The sequence below is a fragment of the Centroberyx gerrardi genome, chromosome 11, assembly GCF_048128805.1.
Source record: "Centroberyx gerrardi isolate f3 chromosome 11, fCenGer3.hap1.cur.20231027, whole genome shotgun sequence".
Lineage (NCBI taxonomy): Eukaryota > Metazoa > Chordata > Actinopteri > Beryciformes > Berycidae > Centroberyx > Centroberyx gerrardi.
This window is the reverse complement of record NC_136007.1, coordinates 5,138,955-5,162,611: the sequence shown is the minus strand read 5'-3', so window position 1 is coordinate 5,162,611 and position 23,657 is coordinate 5,138,955. Positions and strand designations below refer to the sequence as shown.

General features: G+C 41.8%; 1 protein-coding gene across 1 annotated transcript in view; it reads left to right on the top strand.

Annotated features, from left to right (window-relative positions):
* The first annotated feature begins 12,055 nt into the window (after positions 1-12,055).
* Positions 12,056-23,657, top strand: part of klf5l (Kruppel like factor 5 like) — a 37,070-nt gene continuing 25,468 nt past the window's right edge. Inside the window, exon 1 of the mRNA XM_071914078.2 lies at positions 12,056-12,318. Within this exon, the coding sequence (XP_071770179.2) occupies positions 12,178-12,318 (141 nt within the window). The 5' untranslated portion in view covers positions 12,056-12,177. The remainder of the gene's footprint in view (positions 12,319-23,657) is intronic.

The window sequence follows — 23,657 nt, the reverse complement described above, 5'->3', positions numbered from 1 at the left end:
TCCAGTGAATTGTCATATCTGGACCTGGACAGATAAGAGCTCTGAAATGACAAACAATCATGGCGGCCTGCCGTCACAGGAAGCGAGGTGTCGTCAGCGTAGGCGATAACTTGGCTGGGATCCACATGCTTTAAATATAATGCTGTGATTTACAGCCTGGGACGGAGCACTCGGAAATGGGCTGCAAAAAGATTAGAATATGTTGCCAAATTATTCTGGAGAAAATCTTATCAAGGGTTATTGCTATGCAAGGTTGCAAACGTTTTCCCCATTCGCTCCAAAATAAGGTAGACTGTATATTATAGCAGCCTAAAATTCGTTTAGATTGACCTATACAACAGCCAAAGATTACAATAGACAATTTTGATTCTAATTTATTTCAAAAGACAGTGTATGGATCCCCAAAGGAAATGACTGTGAAGCACTAAAACAGTGTACAATACATTACTCAGAGTATAGTAATAGTATTCTAATGCTAGTGGAATCCGCACAGCTATATCACCCATTCAGTCAATACAGTTTTTATCACTATTGCACCACACAGCACACGCTTGCAAAGCACACACACACACACACACACACACACACACACAAACTTCCTTGTTGGTGATTCGCCAACTGACTCAGAGCTATTGATCAACTTGTAGTGTGTGGGAAGAAAACATACAAAAGAGAGTCTGAGTTTTAAAGAAACCAAGACCAAACCTAACCATATATTTTCTCTTTTTCTTTAGATATGTTGTGGATTATACTACTGAATTTGACTGTAATCTGTGCCTGGTGCATATGTGTGTGTGTTGTGTATTTGTGTGTGACTTTGTGTGACTATTGTGTGTCACAATATTTCACGTCTTTGGCAGCACCTCTTCCTTCACATGTGAAAACTCCCTCACTCTGTCCATCTCGCTCTCTCCCCGCTGTACATGGGGAACTGACGTAATTAACTATTGCAGTTCTGAGTTTGCTTAGATCAATGCTTAAGCTCTTACCTTATAGAAAGGTAAACAGGCCTGTATTGGAGTCATTCCTGAGAACAATCAGAGGCTGTTTCACCGGTTCCTCCTTCAGTCAATAAGAGGCCTCGCGACTCCACGCAGCCAATCAGAAGGCTTTCTGACCGTCACGCCCGAAGCTCGCTGCTCGAACCGCACTGCCGCAATGGAAAGAAGCACTTTCAGAGTTCAAGAAAAGACCGTTGGACTCCCATTACTGTCATGATCATCGCCCTTGTCGTCATCACCATCATCATCATCAGTATCGTCAACATCATCGTCATCATCATCATTGCTATCATCATCATAGTTGTCATGATTACCATCATCGTCATTATTTAATTTCTTGCTTAAGTGTGATCTATTTTTTTAAGATCTGATCATTCATTTCATCCAATTATATCTGGTCAGATTTAGATTTTTCTCTGGTGTTTGGTGTTTGCAGAAGCGTCACAGAGGAGTAACATTAACAAACTTCACCTCCGATTGTTCATGCTAACACTTGCAGTATGAAAAATCAAAAACATACATCATTGAAACAAATCTGAGAGCTTCATTGTGCAGCAAACCAACATTGTTTTCTTGCACTTTGCCAGCAGCTACAGCTGTGAGCGACATTACAGTCTGAATGCAGAGCTTCTGGTTCGCTGGTTCAACACACTGTGAGCTGAAGTGTAGTGCAGCGATCCTCAACCTTTTTCATATCAAGCACTCTAGTTTAGTCCACATCAGAGCCACTGACCCCCATTTGATGAGATTTTGTCTCTCAAACCCAAATCTGAGAATATTTTTATTGTCAGATATGATTTTCTCCTCTGTATTGTAGGTAGAGAGATAACAGAGAAACTATGATCAAAACAGTCACTCTTCTACATTCTCTCATTGTGTTAACTTCTTGTAAATTAAATAATGGTGAAGTTTAACAATTCACCAGTTTGCTGGGGACCCCCTGGAACAGCCTCAAGGACCCCTGGTGGTCCCCGGACCCCACGTTGAGAACCACTGGTGTAGCTTTTCAATAATGTATGGATAAACAGCATGATATACATTTATAATACTGGCCACAGCAACCTGTTAGCTGAATGTAATTGTGTGTGTAGGTGTGTGTGTGTGTGTGTGTGTGTGTGTGTGTGTGTGTGTGTGTGTGTGTGTGTGGTATGACTTAAGTCACTTTCAGGGACACACACCAGGCTTAAGACCAGTTGATTGGGGACGGCTTGTGCAATTAGGGACAAAGCCGTGTCCCTAATTGGTAAAAAGCAGATTTTTGGGTCAGTGGGTAAGGTTAGGGTTAGGGTTAGGTTTAGGCAAGTAGTGGTTATGGTTAGGGTTAGGTTAAGTCTCCAGGAAATGAATGTAAGTCTATGTAAATACCCCAAAAGTGACTTAAGTATAACTGTGTGTGTGTGTGCGTGTGCGTGTGTGTGTTGCAAACACACGTGTTCTGGTGTGCTCATCAGAGACTCACAGTAACTTAGCGCTGTAATTCGAGAGGGATTGCTGGTAAACTCCAGTAACCACACACTCTCTTACTCACACACCTGCACACACACACACACACACACTTCAAAATGGCCACGGTTTTCCCTCCATCAATCAAGCGGTCCAGCTGGATGCTGTACTAGGCAAGATTTTTATGTAAAAGTACACCTGTCTCATCGGCCTGAAACACAGTGGGGCTGCAACAGAGAACAGAGATGCTGTAGAAATGAATTACACATTACTCGTTACTTAAAAGTACTTACTTACTTATTACTCTCTGAGAAAAGTAATTAGTTACACTACTTGTTACATTACTTTTGTGTTACCCTCTAAAATGATTGTCCTCGGCTTACTTGCAAAGGCAAGGTTGGGTCAATAAATACTGTGGAGCGAAGCCACATCACCAGCAGAAGAATGTAAATAATGACAAAATCTATTAGATAAAATCTAATCTATCTATAGTGATTTCCTACATTTCCCAGAATGCCTTTCAACAGAGAACGGGCCTGAACTCGGTGCATTCACCTGCTGGTTATACATGTGCGCGGAGAGAGCGATAGAGATAGACCGAAGAAGAAAGAGAGTCGGTCCTCACTTATAACACATCGGGTCTTGATGCTGCAGTGCATTCTGGTCTCTCTCCTGCTCCTGTGGGTGGAGAAACTGGTCTCTCTCCTCTTCTACGATGGATTTCTCCCTGTTTGATTGTTGAACGTCTCTTGAAAGAAGCCCTCGCTCTTTGATTCTGAGGGACTGACACCAAAACCTGACGTTTACCGCTGATGTTTTAGATCGCTGAAACATTTTCTGCTGTCAAACTCCATTGGAGCTGCTGGAAATATCCGGTCGTCTACGATTGGCCGGTTATCAGCAGGAATAAGAGAAATACACCAAACAGCAAAATGGACCCAGAAATGCAAGCTACATCACGAATAGCTCCAAAATGACCTGGCTTCGCAAAAATGTCCTCACTCTGAGATCTAAAACTCTCTCTCTCACACACACACACACACACACACACACACACACCTCACGTTCCCTGTAGTTGTGTAGAATCAGACTCCATATGTGCGGTTTGTTTCATCATGCTCTGTGTCTCTCCGTCTCTCTTCTTCCTCCTCCTCTGTCTGTAGTTTTCCTTTGAAGTCCAGCAGGAGGCTGCGCGTTGTAATTGTCCGGGGAATCCGGCTGTCCGGCGTATCTGGAGACGCCCGAGGCTGCTGGTGTGTGGGGTCCTTTGATGATGCTCTCCCGATGGGTCAGAGAGGTCAGATTTGCAAATTCCTCCTCAGCGTTTTGGAGAACCCCCTCCGGCCGCCGTTACACCTGGCGTTAACATGTGTCTTCGGATCCGATGAGTCCAGATATGATTTAGCCGGATCATATTTACATCTGACATTAAAATGCATCTGCGGTTCACACTGAAATCTGATTCCACTTTCCCTCGTAAAGTCTCTTCCTCTCGTAATATTTACATTCTTGGACAGTAAACTCCTCGTCTTGAATAGATAGATAAATAAATAAATCGATAAATAAATACCGTACTTCCTCTAATATTGGCCCGGGCCTTTATTTACCTCAACTGCAGAGGGTACCAGGCCTTTATTGGAAGCAGGCTTATATTAGAGACAGGCCTTTATTTCTAATTCCCTCTGTTTGATAAGTATATTTGCTCATATTTTAGTACGAAGCCTCCTTGTTTTCCGATCTGCTTCTGTTGGGGTTCGTTAGGTAGACGTTTTTTTGTTACTGCAATGCATTACGATAATTACGGTAATCGACGACGGCACGCTCCAGAGACTTCCGCCGGCCGAGCCGTCTTGTGGCACTTGTACGTTATTACAAACTACAGTTACATTATATAACAGACACCAGGAGTTTACCGGTATCCACCGTTGTTTGTATGTAAGCTGAAGCTAACTGAAGCTAACTGAACCTGGGCACCGATGTGTTCCCGGTGATCCGGCCGAGATTTCGGCGGGGGTCTGGGGCTTGGATCGGGAGGATCAAAGAGGGCCGTGGGCGCGGTGGAGAGGCAGCGGCGGAGAGAGGAGACGGACACGGTCCAGCCATATACTGGTTTTGACCTAGTCTTGTTTCCTTTGTTTTCTCCCCCGGCCTGTATTTGAGGCCGGCCTTTATTTGTTCATGTCGACCACGGCCCCGGCCATTATCGGAGACCCGGCTTTTAATTGACTACAGGCCACTATTAGAGGAAATACGGTAGATAAATAAAATTGGCAATAACAGAAAAAGAGAGATAATGCCTACATATCCAGCAGAGAAAAAAATGAAAATCATTTTTTTTTGTCAAGTATTCCAGCAAGCATTTAACAGACGGTCAACGTCAACCCAAACAAGCACAAACTTTTCACTATATGATATTATGGCGCGATAAGGGCCATCCAGCTTTGGAAATAGTTTTGAACGGATATCAGAAAGATATTTAGATCCTGATTTCACAAAGCGATGCAGGACGACTACAGAAGTCTCAACTTTCATTTTTCGCTGTATTTCCACAGGTTTTAGTGTTGGGATGTTTTTATCGAACTGCCTGCCTCCTCTCTGATTTACGTTCTCTTCCCGGTTTGGATTCACATGTTTTGACTTATTAAAGCTGTTGGCTTCGGTGATTTTCTGATATGCAGGTTGGTTCACAGAAAGGCCTGGTGATGTTAAAACTCTCCACTGTAACAAATGCTTTCCGCTCACCTGTTGAATCATTTTATTTGTGTATTTGTTCACGTACCTTGTTGGATGTGGTTTGTCTTATGGTGCGGCTCTTTTGGCCCAGTCTCACTTTTTTAAAATCTAAAATTAAAGTCGAGATGAAACGGCATTTCGAGAGTATCTAACTTCCGTATCGTGACGTATTTCCGAGTGAAACAGGAAAGACAGGCGGGACGTAACGTTGGGAGGAATTTGATTTGAACGTTGAAAAGTGGGCGTGTCATAACACCCGAAGACACACTGAAGTACCGTGCTGTTGCTAGCTAGCTAATGGGTGGATGTCATGATATTATTGGTTGAAATTGGTTATGGGCATGCTTATGTAAGCACATGGCATATTTTGTTTTACAGGAAGAAAACATGATTGAATTTTGATATAAGAATACAAAGAAATTGATTTTTTGTATTTTTTTTTTGGCATATATTGGTATATAGGTGCACAATATGACCGGGGATGTGATCTAAAAGGGTTAAAAAGGCATTTTTCATTTCATCTCGACTTTAAGATTTTTAAATACTGAAATTCTGAACTTGAAATTCCTCACCCATCCACTGGTGTTCACAGCGTTGTGACACGTACAGCATGTGAGGCAGAGGTGAACTACTGTGGGCAGCAGCAGCGTCACAGGGCTTTCCTTTGGGGAATCACATTCCTGTGATATATTTAGCTGTTGAGCAACAGCACTTTTCTGTCAAGTCATACATGTTGCTGTGTTACAAGACAAAGGAGACGGAGAGAGAGACTGAGGAGTTTCAGTTAAGAAGGAGAGATCCATTTACAAAATGGCATGAAACTAAAGGGCATTATGGGAAAGCTGTGACTCATCTAAAGACCTGTGCTTACACAGTGGTTCTGTTTCTGAGGATAGAATCATCTGTGATTTTGAAATATTGATCAGTGAAATTCACCCAAATTGGATATGCAGCATTTTGGAATAAAACTTGTGTTTAAATAACTATAATTAGTTATTATTTTCCTCTTATTGTCCCTCTTCATCTGGCCTGTTGTTAGTTTGTCATGAGGTAGAAGCGACTGGAGGCTTAGTCTGATATTACATGATAATTTTATTACAGGTAATTTGCTAGATCTTTGTTTTTGTTTTTATTTAGTCTCCATCTTTGTTGCTCAGCCTCACTGTGGTGTTTCTGCACTGCACTTCCCACAGATCACCTGTCAATCAAACAGTGAGGGCGGAGCTTGGATTTTCTGTAGGTGGCGCTCTTTTCAGCCATGGTGACTCAACCCATAAGTGAAGGATAAGTGAAGTTAAAACATGAAAATCACCAAAATTGGAGTCATGAGGTTTTCACATGACAACAGCAATATATGATAAAAGATGTTTAATACAGTCATTAAAAATTGTTTCTGTTTGAGGCGTTACATAGGGTTAGGGTTAGTGCAAAGTCATTGCATTTTCAAAAAAACCATCCTTTTTTACAGGCAGTTTCAGAGAGAAAGGTGACCATTCTGCCTATTAAACCCTTTTATCTAAACTACATTTATTTGCGAAACACTATGAAGAACATTATTTGAAAGCCAAATCGTGAAAACTGATCAAAACAATACTGAACAATACGATTTTAATACTGAATGCAAGATTAAATGACTTGATAACACAATGGAGAGGAGCGTTTGTTCTTCGGTTTTGGGGCTGAAATTGTTTCACCGGTATCAAGTGACGAAAACAAAAACACACTCAGAGCCAGAGATCATCACACAGCCGCAGCAGGACAGAGGCAAAACAAGGGCAACCACTTCAATCCTGCCTGTCAGTGTCATTTGCATGCACGTTTGTATGTGTGTGTGAGTGTGTGTGTGAGTGTGTGTGGGACAAAGAGATAAGATAAGATAAGATAGAGAGAGAAATAGAAATAGAGAGAGTATTCATTCTGTTTTTCATCCATTATCACCTGACAGAAAGGAGAGGAAGCAATGTCGGAGGATGGGAGAAAATAAACTGGACACTCTGCATTCCTCCTCTCTCTCTCTCTCTCTCTGTCTCTATCTCTCTCTCTCCCTCGCACTCTTTCAACTCTGGCTCTTCCACACGGTGAAACATAATATCTGTGCCAGCGTTGGGACGTCCTGGCAGGTGGCAGCGGCGGCGCCGGCGGCGGCACAGAGGCCAGATGAGGACGAGGTTAACGCCCTGCACATCTCTCCTCACCACACTTGGAGTTAAAGGGGAAACGAATACGAGTTTCACTGACCCACAGCACAGAGAAACCATAATATATCATAACAGCGGGGGGTTGTCAGGGCTGTCGATCAATACCGATGACTCATTGATTACTCTGCCAGGTGATTTCAGAGGTTTCTGTCCGGATCTGTGGGAAGTTCATGCAGAAACACAGCAGTGAGCGCTGAGCAACAAAGATGCTGCAACAAAGAACAAATATCTCACAGAACACCAGCTGATCAAATTCCTACATCACAGTGGTGGAAAGAGTACTAGAGTGTCCTACTCAAGTATAAGGACTGTTACTTTGCTGATAATTTACTGAAGCAGAAGTAAAAGTACTGGTGTGAAAATCTACTGCAGTAAAAGTAAAAAGTGTCTCATTTAAAATGTCCTCAGAGTAAAAGTTCCTCTTTAGAAAAGAGAACATTGTTAGCTGTGATCTTTTCCATGTGATTCTAAAAGGAGAGAGGTCAGAGTTCAAACTAGATTCTTTTCACTGGAAACATTAGAAACGACAAAATAAAGTGCAGAAACAAAGTAAAGTCAGATTCCTCTTCTCAATGTGAATAGATCCACAGTTTGTCAGTTTACGTTGATCCAGTTTCTGCTGCTGATGGAGAGAGACAAGATCTGTTCTCTGTAATGGATGGGATTTAAAAATTTAAATTTAAAATTACTGATTTATATAGGTAAATATATAAAATATTCAAAAATTCAAATACACACAAAAGCTACTCAGTTACAGTAACAAGAGTAAATGTAATTAGTTACTTCCACCCATGGCAATATGACGATCATTGTTCTACATTCCTGTGATCTGGGTTAATGTGACGATACGGTGCTGTAACTGCTTTTAATTCTTATAATGATCGGGTGGTGATTTATGAGGTAAGAACCCAGGTGATATTATGGCTGTGGAAGCTGCCTGGAGCCGAACTGGGAACACACAGGTGTTGTCATGACAGCTTTATGGATTATTTGTCCTAGTTGCCACATTCATGACAATTGTCATCATCACTAGTAAAAACATTTACAGCTTGGGGTAACCTTTGTGTGTGTGTGTGTGTGTGTGTGTGTGTGTGTGTGTGTATATACTGTATGTGTGTGTGTGAGAGAGATTTCAGTCATGTAGTTCTTCTCCTAGCAGCAGCCTGTAATGTTTCAGTCACAGTTACACTCCTCTACCTGCTCCTGTATACTGCGCCTCACAACTGAAACCAAACATTAAAACCTCTCGCCACAGAACAGTACGCACTGTTCTCTCTCACTGTTACGAAGTTATGAGGTCAAGTTTTATTGAAATAAGTGCTGCATTTACTGCCAAATTTACCAGTGGCTCCTAATGATTCAGAAAAGGTCTGAAGTCGTGTTCTTGGAGGCATTTATAGTGATTAATGAATGAAATTAAACAAATGGACTTCCTGTAACTTGATCGATGATTGATGCTAACTGGCTAATGGTAATTTCTGGGCTGTTAGCATGTTGTGACCCTCGATCAAATCACTTTTTTATAGTCTTGCCGTCGTCTGACAACAGAAACAGAAAGATATGTCAGTGGCAACACCCTCTACGAACCAGTAATCCCTTAAAATAACCTTACATTTTCATTAATTCACCCCTTCATTCATGCAAAACCCCATCATACCCATCTTAAACACCCCCTTAATTTTTGACTCCTTACCTTCTACTTTCTAATTTAATATAAAATCCAGGTAGACAGGAATTTTCCATTAATAACTCATTAATAACCCTGCAAACCTGCACAAAAGGCATGAAAAAAACCTTATCAACCCATGAATAAATCCCTTAAAATGATACTAACCATACTTTTTTAAGCTATGTTTTTTTAATGGATAATTCATGTTTATGTAATGAGAAATTAAGGACATTTCAGGGATAAAATTAAGGGGTTTGGTTTGGTAGTGTAGAACCGATCCAAACCCTGCAGAAATACATCAGCCATGTTTGTAAAAAAAAAAAAGGTCTGTTAGGCTCAAGACATCACCAGAAGGCTCAGCAGGAAAGTTCTGGCATCCCATAACCTCCACGCCCGCTCTGAACACCGATCAGACCCAGACTCAGCTCACCACTGATCTCTTCCACAGTCGGCTAATGGGAAGCCGGACTCTGCCCCCCTGAAAAGGCCCGATCAGCGGTTCAGAAACCAAACTGGACCAACCAGCTGATCCTGCTGACTTTTGTTTTATTTTTAATATCTTCCCTCCTTTGTACCATGTACAATCCGCAGTCGTTCAAAATGTTCGGTGTATGGTGCCAGCTCTTTTATCGCAGCTCGCTACGTTGTGGTACAATTACGCTCTGCAAATATGCTGGAAAACCAGTGTGGCAAACTAGACCAGAACAGAAAAGTGTCTGTCATTATATTCAGTATAAACAAAATCCACATCAGTATTTTCCCACGGGCAGAATCACACTGTAGCTGCACATTCATGTGTTCCTATAGTCCAGTAAGGTGTAATAAGGTGTAATAATGTCTGACCGCTCCTCTAATGTAGCCTCTGTGTAACATATAGGCCTCAGTTCATTATGTAGGCTACATGTTTCTGTATTTAACCGGTGTATTCTGTCTAGTGAACAGTGTCCTGACTGTTCTTTGGTTTGTTTATAGAGGGATTTCAGCTGATGTAACTCACCTCTGGCGGCCATGTTGGAGGTCCTCAGCTCTGTGAACAGCTGATTCCTTTTCTTAAAGTACAACTTGTCCGTCTCAACAGAATTAAATAGACATGCTTAACTTCTGCGCTGTTTTTGACTAGGAACTTATCTTATTATCTTATTTGAACTTATTATTATTAACTTATCTTAGATATTTGGGTTAGGGTAAGCCAAAAAAACAAATGTTGTTTGTTCAGGTTAACTGAGCTGACTCTTCTCCAGCTACAACTTGTGTTTTGTTAGAAACTAGTGCTAAAGACAAGACACTAATCTAAATTTGGAAACAAAAATCTACCTTTTCACTTTTACTCACAGCATTACTGAATGGATCTGCAGCCACACCACGACTATGTTTTTTAGGTATCTCTCTTTTTCTCTTTTTTATTACCGCACATTTAGCCATTATTTGCGTACAGATAATTCTCCACTGGACTTCCATGATGGTGCCAGACGTGGCTTTGTAGGAGATTTTCTAGTATTTTAAGAGATGAGTTTTAGATGGGATGAGCGACTGCTGTGCACAAACTCCCAATGTTTAAACAAACAGCAATAAAATGTCAATGAAATAAATTAAATCAATGAGCGTCTCCCTGACTCATGCTATAATCCCTTGGAAAACCCCTTGTCTTTTTAGGTGTCCCTCCATTGCTCTCTCTTCTTCAGTCCCCCCGACTCATGGATTATGGATGGACACCGACTCATTCAAGCGTTCATTCATCTCCTCAAAGCCTTTTTCTGCCCTCAACAGGTGTTTGTTGTTTGTTGGGCTGTTGATGCGACCTGTGCAATAAACAACGAGCATGAGTTTTCCAAGTATGACACTTTCTGTATCTCAAGTGTCTGTTATATGATCATTGTCTTTAAATATGTCTGTATATGCTTCTGTTACACTTTTCATACCGTTTCTATACCTGTGCACCAACGTTAGTTAACTATTAACATTTGCAACAGATGCCAATAAGGTTTTTCTTTTCTATTCTATTCTATTCTATTCTATTCTAGTGTGATGCTGTTACTCATCATGACTAAAGCTTCATCGTTTGTTGACTCTGCTGTAACATGCAAAAAAGCACAGTCATGGGTTTTTCCTGTGTGTGTGTGTGTGTGTGCACGTTAGTGTACTTTGAGGACTTGCGGAATATAAGTCCATGTAGCTTAAATTCCCATTTTATCCACTTGGGAATGTATATTTTGCTTATCTTTCGTTATAAATCGTGTGTGATTTCAATACAAAACTAGAGGTGAAGACGTCCAAGGACTGAACACCTGATCCTGGTTGACTGTTTTTTAAATCAATAAAGAAAAAAGAAGTGGACAGCCACCTGCCACAGTGTCTGCTACATCCCAAAATTCACCTGCCAATTCCTCTGTTTCACCAGCCAACTAGATTTTATTTTAATACAATATGACTTAATATTTGGGTATGTGTCAAAGTGGCTGATACACACAACCAAATGATACCAGCATTTCTCATTTCTCTTTGGGAAGGTGACTATTAACACACACCAAATAAACTTTTTGCCAGCAAAAAAGTCTGTATTTGTTAGTTAGTTAATGACAGAAAAAATAAAAACCAACATGTTTTGGTTTGCTGGCCAGAGTGTGAGGAAGATCAGTAGCTGTGACTTTTTTTTTTTTTTTTTTTTTAAATCAGATGATGAAATCAGTGTTATCCTGAAAGTGAGGCTTGCGGGTTTATTCGTGTGTGTGTGTGTGTGTGTGTGTGTGTGTGTGTGTGTGTGTGTGTGCGTGCGCGTGTGCGTGCGTGCTGTGTCTCGACCCACATTTGAAGAGACAATGCTTTGCCCGATGCCCTCCAGTTGTTTTCCTCCAGTCCCTGGTGTCTCTTCAGGTGAGTCCCGCCCCCCACACAGGTAATTGGACCATCCTCTGTTTTGATTGGCTGTGGTGTGTGTCAGTCATCGCCTCCAGGTAGCAGGTCCGTACTTGAGTTCAGGTAAAACCTACCTGGGAGCCAGAAGAGAGGGGAGGGCTTTGGACTTACACTGTACCGCGCATCTGGCTCCAAAAAGGCGCAGTTATTATAATCTATATGTGCTTTACGTAACCAAGATTTGCAAGAAGACATATTTGTTTAAATCAACAGTTTTTTAATGGCAGCGAGTATAGGACTGGCCATGAATCCGCCGCACATTACAGAAGAGAGGGCGGTTTTCACGCAGCTGAAGCCGGTGAGGATGTCGGGAGCGGACGGCGCCGAGGACGCATCCGTGTTCGAGGAAGTCAAACCCGGGGTGAGAGTCTCTGCCGACCCGCTGCGGACGGCCGGGCTCCGGGGAACCGGCGGTCCGGCCTCCCGGGGTTTATTACAACATTTTAATGTATTTGGACTCTCACTTTCAGCCTTAGCAGAAAGTGTGGCTCTACCTGCTGCTTAGGTCAGAATACAACGTCAACACTGCTATTAACCGTTTAATTACCGTGTAACTGCATGCTGTGCTGTTGTTTTTATGGAGCGCTGAGCGGGTCAGGCAGCGGCTCGGCTGCAGGCGGTCCTGTAAAGACACCTGGCTTGTTAACACACAGGTTCACTGCACCTCCACGCTGGAGGCCTGCTGGGGCTCTAATTCCACCCAAACTAGTCAAGTCATTTAACTTTATTTGCACTGCACATTTCATACACAAGGAAGTGTGCTTTTAGTAGTAGGCCTAGTATGAAGTCTGTAAAAAAAAAAGAAATAATCAAAAAACAGGCTATGTAGTTATAACATTTTATTAATATGATTGTTGTCTTTTGCACTTGTTCTGTCTGTGGTTGCTCGCAGTCATGGCATTCACAGACAAACCTGTTTTGCACTTGCATTAATTCTGTAATTCATTTTAAATAAGCCGTGGGATTACTTGCTGTAAAGTTATTCATTTGGGTGCAGAAAGGCTGTGCAGTCAGTAACTGTAGACTTCTTTATGTGAAAGCAAAAAGTTACTTGTTGTAGTGATATGTTCTTGTTGTTTCTTTGAACACAAATGAGCTTTGTAGGTACTATGTTATTGATACGAACACACTCTGAACTTAAATACAGCTGATGGCCTCGTTTTGATCATTACTCAGCCTTGCTTCAGACACTTAAAGCTTGATTTGAGAAGAGGCGAGAGCGGCTTCCTTCTTTCCTCAAATTATGACACCCGTCCTCGACTTAAGAAACTGTGAAGTCATATGATTTGATCAAATAATGGAATAGGAGCTTTAATAGACAAATCTGCAAAATGTTTTTCTCCACATCATCTTCCCCGATTCGTAGATCCGTGTCTGTCAGAGAAAACCAGTCCATGCTTGTGAACGTCACTCTGATGCCAGAAAAGTGCCTGGACTTTTCAGGAAGTGACTCATCCTGTGTGTTTAACAACCAGAGCTGACAGTCCTACACATTATAACATGCATTGAGCCTAATTAACTGCAGAAAGTAGGTAAAACAAGGGGGGAAAACAACATTATTTCTTTTCACCTCCCCACCACTGCCCTTTGTTAAACATGAACAACTGGTCACAGCCAAGACATGACAGCCACATTAAAGTTAAATGGCTGTGAATTGTACGATGGCGCTGCGTGACCACAACAGAAACCGGACTCCCTCAGATCGCGCTGCGAGTCTGGCTCTCTGCCAGGTGTTTGGTAAACAGGGACGAGGGGGAAAAACCGGTAAACACAACCGGTAAACCCGGCCTGCAGACCCTGAGACCCCGGGCTAAAACTGCTCGGCTCACGTGAGGACACAGCAGGAAAAAGTAAAGAAAAAAAAAAAAAATACACAAAAAAAAAGGGCCATGACTCTTTTGGTGTCCTGATTTTATGTAAACTATGATCACAAGCAACCACAAATGTAAACAAAAGTCAGTCACACTTTCAGAAAGGCATTATTGTGTTTTTTTTCTTGAAAGCCTCTATCCTCATATTACCTCAGTTTGATGCTATTTATTAAGAAGTATACTTTATACATTTTCCTACATTTTCAGGCTAAATCAGGTGTGGGAACAACATGTAGGTGGGTTTACCCTCCGCCTCGTCCCTGCTGGTGACCCATCGTTTAGGAAAGACGAATAATTGAAACAGGATTATGCGTCTTTCCTAAACTATCGGTCACTTTCAGACAGGACACCATTTGCTCTGCGCTCATTGCTTGGTACAACGCAACTCTTGACCCTCTCTTCATATTTGGGGAACTCCAGGTAGCGCAAAAAAATAGGGTTTTGAGTTTTGGAGAAGCGGGGAGAGCAGCCACCTGTAGCTCTTTACATATATACATATATATACATGGGTGGAGTTATCTTGTCCTACGTGAAAGCAGACTTACCCAGCTGGCCGGAGAACAGCGAGAAGGAATTCTACGAAAATCTTGATGTTTTAAATCATTTGTTCGACTTTGATATCGTTTCTTTTACAATTTTCACTCAAGCAATCTGATTGATCAAAGACCAAAAAGTCCAAACCTCGCTGACAAATCCCACAGTTACCCATGATGCACTGGTTCCTACGTCATTCTCTTGTGGTAACGAGGGAGCTAGTTGGCAATCTGTCTTGTTTTAATCCCGTTTTCTACTATTTATGTGTGCATACTGCCTTGAGGAAAGCTTTCCAGACGGCAGGTCATGGCCTGTAGCTAGCTGCATCGTCATCGTACTCATGACCGCAGTAAAGACCGCCGTCACTGCTTTTTTATTGCTGTCTTGTAGCTATCCATTTTGAATCATTTCTGAAAGTTGGAAGTTATTTTATGGCAGGCTTTACAGTTATTCTGGCGCGTAACCACATAATTGTGCTTCTCAAACGTCCCTGCAGGACGCAGTGGGAGACGCAGTGGGAGACGCCGTGTCCGCGCTCTGCCAGGCTCACTGCTGTAAAACTGAGAACACAGTGATCGTCATAAACTGTAACCCTGGAGAAGAAGTATTTTACAGCCTAAATGACTCAAGAACTAGATTGTATGCCTGTGAGACAACATGAATCATATCAGTCACGGTGAAACGTCGCTGGACGCCTTGCACAAGCACAGCAGCCGTACGAATTTAATCCTTGAATCATTCTTTTCAGGATTTAACTCCTTATACACAGAGTTTCCCATTAAATCTCCTCTTAAGTGGCTTCGAAGTTAGATTTATTTTTTGTCAGCTGTGTCACACTTATACTGAGTGAAATATTCAAACCCAAAGCTCCATATTTTTTACGGCTGCTCCGTTACATCAAATGGAAAAAAAATCTAGATGTGTTGTGCTTCATTTTCTACACATTTCCCTGTAATTCAGCAGGACATGTTTGGTATCTTTGGAAACCTCGGGATCTTGACTAGAATTTAAAATAAAGTTCAGTGGGTTTGAACAAAGCTCGGCTGCACAACATGTGTTTGTAACGATGGACCATCATGCAGGACCAGTGGGTAAAAGTGGTTCCAAACCCCTCGGCGTTGGTGTCAGGATCCTCCTGAACGTGAACATTTCTGTTTCACATGAAGCACCTGAACAATTCATTACGCAGTGCCGGGACGTCCTGGTGGTTTAGCGGTTTAAAGCGCGTACGATATAACCGGTTCAAATCCGGCCCAGGACCTTTGTCGCATGTCGTCTCCCTCTCTCTCCCTGTCTCTCTCAACTTTGAACAGTCTAATAAAGTCTAAAATGCAAAAAAAAAAAAAAAAGAATTAATTATGCTTGCAAGCATGTTTTACCATACAAATGATGTGATACTAAGCTGTTCCCTCTGGGGGTTTTGATTGAGAGAAAATGGCCAACATTCATTTTCTTTTTTTTTTTTTTTTTTGTTGTAACATGCAGCGCTTGGTGTTATGCAAACGATGACTTTGAAAAGAACAAAGCAGTCATGTTAAGTGAAATAGTTAACGCCACCGGCAGGTTAACGAGGACCGCGGCATGAGAAGGTTACGGAGCGATGCGGATCCAACAAGAAGCTGCATGCAGTCGCTTCATCAAACACATTCCACACCGATCAGACATGTCGCTCGCTCAGATCTATCTGTCTATCTATCTGTCTATCTATCTACCTATCTATCTATCTATCTTAAAACCAGGCTCAAAACGTTTTTCTGCACTGCCTCTGCAACTTGATCTTTATTCTCTTTTTATGCATTTTAATTCTTTATTTATTCTCTCTTCTTATAAACTTAATTATCTCTTTTTATCTCTTTTTTTAATTTATCTTACCCTGTGTTTCTTATCTAATGTCTTATATACCTTGTGTAAAGCACTTTGAGTTGCCTTTGTGTAGGAAATGTGCTATATAAATAAACTTGCCTTGCCTTTATCTATCTATCTATCTATCTATCTATCTCCACTGCTGGCTTTCTTTCTTTCTTTCTTTCTTCCTTTCTGTCTTTCCCTGCCACTCTATTTCTAGCTCTTTCTTCTTCTCGGTGTCGTGACAGCAGTATGTTGCCCGACCTGTCTGAGCAGGGCCGCAGCGCTTATCCCTGATCTCCACAGGCCGCCTCGGGGCGGGCGGGAGGGGAGGATGATATCGCCCCGCCGCGCGAGAAAGTCATCGCCGCCCCGAGGGCAGCAGGCAGCGAAAGGCCCGAAAGTCCGCTCAACCCCCCCAGTCACATGGGTTAGGGTTAGGTTTAGGGTTAGGTTTAGGGTTAAGTTTAGGGTTAGTCAAACTTTATTCATATATCACATTTCATGCACAAGCAGTTCAATGTGCTTCACAGAAAAGTAATTAAAGATTTTAGTAATAAGAGCAAGTAATAAAATAGCATTAGAAGAAATAAAAGACGAGTTAAATGCTACTAAAAATTACTAAAATACAGCAATAAGAGCACTAAAATATGACGTATGAATTAAAACAATGATAAAATAACAGATAGATGTAGCATTTGTAACAATAATACAAGAGTGTGATATACAGGCTCTGATCAAAGGCTCTGGAGAACAGGAAGGTTTTGAGGTTATTTTGAAAAGATGAAGCTTGTCGCACCTCAGATCAGATCATTGTTCTTGTATTGCTGTTGTCGGTGTGTGTGTGTGTGTGTGTCGAAGCGTTTGTCCCTCTGCCGGTACGTATTTGTGGAGAAGCTGTCGGTAAAAGACTGACTGAAAGCTAATGTTTTCAAAGAGTTGGATTTTCCCGACACCGACAGTATATGGATTTTATTTTCTTTACTGCAGGTTTTGACTGAGTTTCAGACGCCTCAGAGGGAAATCTATAGCTATGAGAATGGACTGTGTGAATCTTCAGTTTGATGATATGAAAATCACCAAAATTGTAATCAGGAGGTTTTCCACAAGAGAGAAGTGATGTTTTTTTTAAGCAGGAGTCATGATAACCACACAGTGTGTTACAACTTAAAGGATTTTGTGAACGAGGTCGGTTTTAAGTTCCTTTTGTCACTTTCAAACTCCAGCTATCAGGATCATTTTGTACTAGCCGAGTTAGAAAGTTATTGGCCACAGGCTATTGATCTAGAAAAATATCCATCCCCAGTGGTACTATAATGGTTTTCTAGGATTCTTAGATTATTGTCTAGCAAAAAAAGCCAGTGAGTATTTAAAGTGGTAATCATTGAGGTCCTTGTTTTGTTTTATTCAGTCTCCATCTTCGTCCCTCAGCCTCACTGTGGTGTTTCTGCACTGCACTTCCCAGAGATCACCTGTCAATCAAACAGTGTGGGCGGAGCTTGGATTCTCTGTCCCTGCAGTTTGAGTTTCTCTTTTCTTCGTCTGTTCAGCCATGGTGGCTATCGCTGCTCATGCTGACTACCCAGTTCTTCTTCTTCTGTTTATTCCAAACAAACCGGAAACGTAAAACGCATCACTTCCTGTGTGGCAGAGGATTTTTCCCAGGAAAGAGCGACCAGACATCGGCTGTTTAGAACAGACAGTGGAGAAGATTTAATCAACTGGATATAGGCTGAATTACTACTGTGATATATCGATTAGCGATATAAGCAAAACTGACAGTTATTTATATGAAAATGTTGCAGATCAGTACTTTAAGGAATACTTTGACATTTTGGATTCTGGCCCCCATGGTTTCAATGAGGAATGCCATGTAACATGTTATGACATTTTTATGTTAGACATTTTGAGGAAACTAAAGGAAAAATGTGACGAGTGTCTGGTAGAAAAATAATTAAAATGTAAAAGAGTAATCTTGTAAGTTATAACTAACACTGAGCCTTTCTCTAGAATCTTCCATTGGATTCCATTTGACTGTGGGTCATAGTTTTCCACTGCACATCAATACATTAATGAGTTGTTCTTAGCAGGCAATTTTGTGACTTTAATTGAGTTAAACCAGATGCCAAAGTAGCTGCTGCAAAATATCTGTAGATGGGAAGTGAAGACAAAGGACAGGATTTACCTACATGGGACAGTTGAAGAGTTTCCCAAAAATCTATTTGGTTTGTGGGTAAAAAAAAAAAAAAAAAAGCCTTATCTGAAGTTCATCATTCAAAAATTCTAAAATATGAAGGATCTAGTCTGCACAAGTGTTTACAATTTGTCAACAAAGGACCTGCGTTGCCTGCTCATCTTCAAAATGTAGCAGAGACCGAATTTGTTTTAGTTTTGTTCTGTCAATCATTTGGAAGAGTAGACATCACTTTTTTTTTTTTTTTCAAACAGTGGATATTGTATTTTGTCCATGTTCCTGCGCAGTAATGACAGAATAAGTAACTGATATGAAACCTATTTCCAGATTCTTGTGTCATTATATCATGGGTGGGCTTCCTGTAAGACTGAGCAGAGACGACAGAGAAAGTTACAGAGTAACTTCATGGCATGAAGACCAGGAGCGAGTCGCCAGTCACGCCTAATGAGTCCTGAAGATCAATACTCAGATATGGTTTAAAGTCGTTTTACATCCTGAGGTTGTCCTGGAGGCTCATGGGGCTTAAGTGTGTGTCTCATACTAGTGATGTCATGGATTTGAATCCAGGTTTTAGACTGACTCATGTTCAGATCGTCTTCTTGTCACGTTCCTCTACTCAGCAGCAACGTGATCGGCAACACAGAAAATCCTGAAAATGCCTTCCAAAACATCTTCCATTAGTAATGAGCTGATCTGTCCCTCCTCCTCTGTCGGCCCTTTGTTGCAGAGGGACGTTGTTCATGCAGCCCGAGGCCTGAAATGGTTTTAGTTTAGTTTGACTAATGATTTGACTTCCATGACAACACTCAGCTGATTTGCATCTGATCAAGTATCGACTCACAGCCAGCGCTCAGCTGTAAGGAAGCCCACAGTGATTGGGAACGGGAAGTGAGTTTCTTTGAATGTCTCTCCTTCATTCCTAGATACAGTCAAATGTCTTGAGAGAGTGAGCTAAATTAGACTCTCTTTTTATGATTTTACTGTTTACTCATCTTTAGTTTAGTATGGATTTGATCTGAAAAGATGAGTCCGAGCCAAAAGCAGAATGTCACCGTTTCATTCGGTGTCTTTATTGGCCTCCATGGTTAAATATGTTTAAAAAATGATACCAGCAAGAACCGTCAACCCTGACTCACTGTCCTGATACTTTTGGCCCTTTTGATTTCTGTGTTAAATGTATTCTGTGTGTGTGTGTGTGTGTGTGTATTGTGTTCAGATGGCTGTTGGTCGAGTCAATGCTGGGTTTGTCTTTGTGTCGACTCTCAGAGCGGCTGTTCCTTTTGTGTTGCGTGTATTATTGTATTATGGATACATTACTGATACATTACCGCCTTTAAATGAAGAATTAAACCATTATTGAAAAATGTAACGAATACATAAAATATGCACATAAAATGATATGTAACTGCAGGTTTTACAGGCAGGTTTTATTCAGCTGAGGTCAGGGAGGAAACTCCACATGACAATATTTAATAAAAGCCCAATATCGGCCCGATATATCAGTCTAAAACGAGTAGAGACTGCCAGTGTCATGAGCAGAGAGAGACTTAAGATTCATCCTTTGACTCACGCTGCTGTTCTCTGTTCAGGCTGTTTGGTCTCTGTCTGCTGAGCTCACACATCATGCCGACACACGCCACCCACCGCCAGTCACATCAGACTGACTTTCCTAATGTCTGTGGTCTGCAGCCTCGTCTGCTGAAGCCTGTTTTTTAATCTTTTTAATGATTATCACTGTTTACCCTTCGTTCGGCCGCAGTGCTGCCGAGACAATAACAATTCATCATCCGGGCTTTCTCACCTGAAGCAAACAAGTTCAAGCCATTTTGCAGAAAAAAAAGAAAAAAAACATTACCTGAAGTATCTCTAAAAATATATCTCTAAAAATATCCACGATGTGAAATTGTTATCACTTTGTCAACCAAGGACAAACCTGCCTGTTATTCTTTAAAAAAGTGCCATAATTTGTTGTAATTTTGCACTCTCCATCATTTTGGATGTGTTGCTTTTTTCAGGATTGTTTTCTCAGAGGTAGTTAAGTCATTTGTTTACAAGATGACAGCAGCCGTACACACTGGTTCCTCTACACTTAAAAGATATTGAATGATGAACTTCCAATTGATGATTTTTCCCCCCTAAAATTAACTTTGTTTTGTAGTGTTTTGGAAATGATCTTTCCCTTTAGTCTAGATATCACAGTATCCAAACATGAGCCACATAAAACCACAACAGCTACTGATACAGGGGAACAGTCTGGGAGCAAACTCTGCTTCATGACTCTTTCAGTATTTTTTCCAGCAGGATTCCTGTAAAAAGGAATCAGGTCCTGACAGGCAGCCGGGAAAACCTAGTGGTTAGTGTCAAGCTCCTGCCGACCCCGACCTCTGACCTCCCTGGATTCCCCCTGCAGGGATCAATACAGTCTCACATTAATTCTTCATCAAAATGACTTCACAGTTTCTAATGGAAACGCTGATTGTTTTCCTGGTTCTGCTGTCAGGCAGCACACAGAGGGAGAGGACAGGTGAGATGCTCAACACCGCTCATAAGCCAGGCTTGAACCTGCAGCATTGCAAGCTCATGGTGTAAACTAGTGGTTCTCAACCTGGGGCTCGGGACCCACAGGGAGGGTCACAAGATAATTTTCTGGGGTCGTGAGATGATTTATGGGAAAGTTAAAAAAAAAACTATTGTACTATATAAATGTATTATCATGTCTATTTTTTCTCAAATATTATTTTTTGTGAAATACAGAATAGCCCGCCACACTGGCCGCTAACTTTTTGCAACGATGACATTTGAACGCCTCGGTTATATACAATCTTTGGCCTGTTTTCAGACTTTGTCCCTGCTGGCCACCGTACACTCTCTCTGACCGCGAGCCAATCAAATCAAAGCAAAAATCTGTCCTAAAACAGGCTCCTGATTGGCTGCTTGTTACTTTGCTCTACACAAAGTGGTAGCATCTTTGACATTTTGAGTCACTTCATGATGAACTACAAACTTGATCCAAATAAGTGAGCAAGTTTTAAATTAAAACTCTAAATCTGGTCTGATTCTGTAGGGGAAACGGCATTGAAAAGCTGCCACAGGTAGGGGTTCGATACCCACTGGGTCTAAAAACTAACTAACTAACTAAACTAAAAACCACCGTCCACCACTGACACCCCCCCCCCCCCCCCCCCCCCCATCCTCCCTGTCTTCTCCACTAGTCACTGTCCTAGGAAGCCAAAACAAGCATTCCTATCTCTCCATCAGTGGCCATAAAACGTCATCATGGTCTCAAAGGTTTTGTTTTGCTCCACCAGCGCTGACCCTGTGATGATGATTTGTGCTCCGTTGATGCACATCGGGCAGACTGGGGTGGGGGGTGGGGGTGGGGGGGGGGGTCTATCACTATCAGTCGTTTTTTTTTATGGAGATCTGAGTGCGAATGGCCACCGTCTCTCTGCATTCCTGAGAGCCATAAAGGGGGAATTAGTCGGCAGAAGCAGCCATTTGTTTTGCAATTAGCAGGAGAAGAGGCCAGAGATGGACTGACCTTTTAGCTTGGAGGCTTTTGGGACAGGGAGGAAGGCTGAGGAAGAGGAGGGAGAGGAGGAGGAGGAAGAGGGGGGGGGGGGGGGGGGGGGGGGGGGGCGGGGCAGATGGCTTGCTCTGACTTACTGTGTGTAGACGAGCAGGAAGGCAGAGAGCAGTAGAGGAGACAGAGGAGAGAAGATTGCAGCAGGAGTTGATCTGAGGCCAGTGGTGGTGGATGTGTTTTACCACCAGTCCATGGTCCAGAGTCTCACATCAACGTTTCTGAAGCCTGGTGCCGCTACAGAAGTGCAATAATGTTTTTACAGCCGAGATCTTAACTGAAAACAGGATTTTGCTTCATCCCCTGTCAGTGAAAGTGTCTTGATATACAGAAGGTGAAATTTTGAGCCATAATCACAATTATTGAGCAGGAATACAGGATGTGATATTGGATATGTTTTGTTATCTATGGCATTTGGAAGGTTCAATGCCTTTTTGTGAGGAAATTATATTGCAGCATATTAAAGGGACATTGGTTTGAGAGAAGGATGCAAGCCAGGATCAGAATCGCTTTATTGTCCGAGTGTTAATAAATGTACAAGAAGTTGAGTTGGCGGCGATGGTGCAGAGACTGATTGATAACTAACACTGTACCACAGACTAACATGCCATTTTTCCACTCATTGAAGTAAAAAAGAAGAAAAAGAATCACCTGAGCGCACTGGTATTCTTTCTACTTCACTTTTAAGAGGAAAAAGAGAAACAGATTCAACAGAAAATTTCAGTCAACAGACCTTCAGGAGGGTATCATCAGTTAATAATCATAATAAACTATGATTTGAGAATGTAAAAAGGGCCAAGCTGAGTGTTTCAAGTGTTTTACGCGGGCCGGAAGTGTGGAAACCCCCGCTCTCCCCCATAACCCAGAGCCAGCTGATAAGAGACGGCTTCTTATCAGGAGTAAGGATTCATAGCAGAGCAGTTGTACATGTTCTCCAATTATTAACTGGCTCAGTCTTGGCCCGGGGTTGTTCTCCTCGCTCTGCTCTCAGATCTGTGGGCCGACTTCACCTTTATCGACTTTAGTTTCCTCAACTAGTCGTCTTCCGGCTCGCTGTGCCTCTTGTTTAAAATGATGAAGAAAGTAAACAGCGCTAACAAGACACTTTTAGAGAAACTGCCCAAAATCACAAGGTATCCCTTTAGGTATTTACATTACAACTGAACTGAAGTTTCCCTTTAAGGTTAAAAGTTTAAATATACAGTAATATAAGTCATATACTGTTCTCAAAGGCTGTTTGACCTGACCAGTGATTCTGATTTCTCTGATGGAAAGGGAATTTTAAACAATTTAAATTTAAATTTTTTAAACCTTTTTGCATGCAGCTTCTCAGCCCAGTTCAACCACCAAGTCTTTTACTGCCAGCCAGTAGCAGCTTCACAGCAGCTGGGGGTTCGCTGCCTTGCTCAAGGGCGCCTCGATAGTAACTGCTGAGTGAGGGAAGAGCGTTACTTAAACAATTTTTCAGATGGTGTCAGGACTGCCGACTTTCTGGTCCCAAAGCTTCCTCCATGAAAATGACAAAAAAAAAAATTACAAAATAACACAATCTCATTACTTTAACTTCCTGGAGAACAGAAAATCTTTAGTGGTGACATCATCGTGTACCAGGAAGCAACATAAAAACTCCAACCAATAAAACATCACAGAAACATCCTGTTTCAACATGAAAT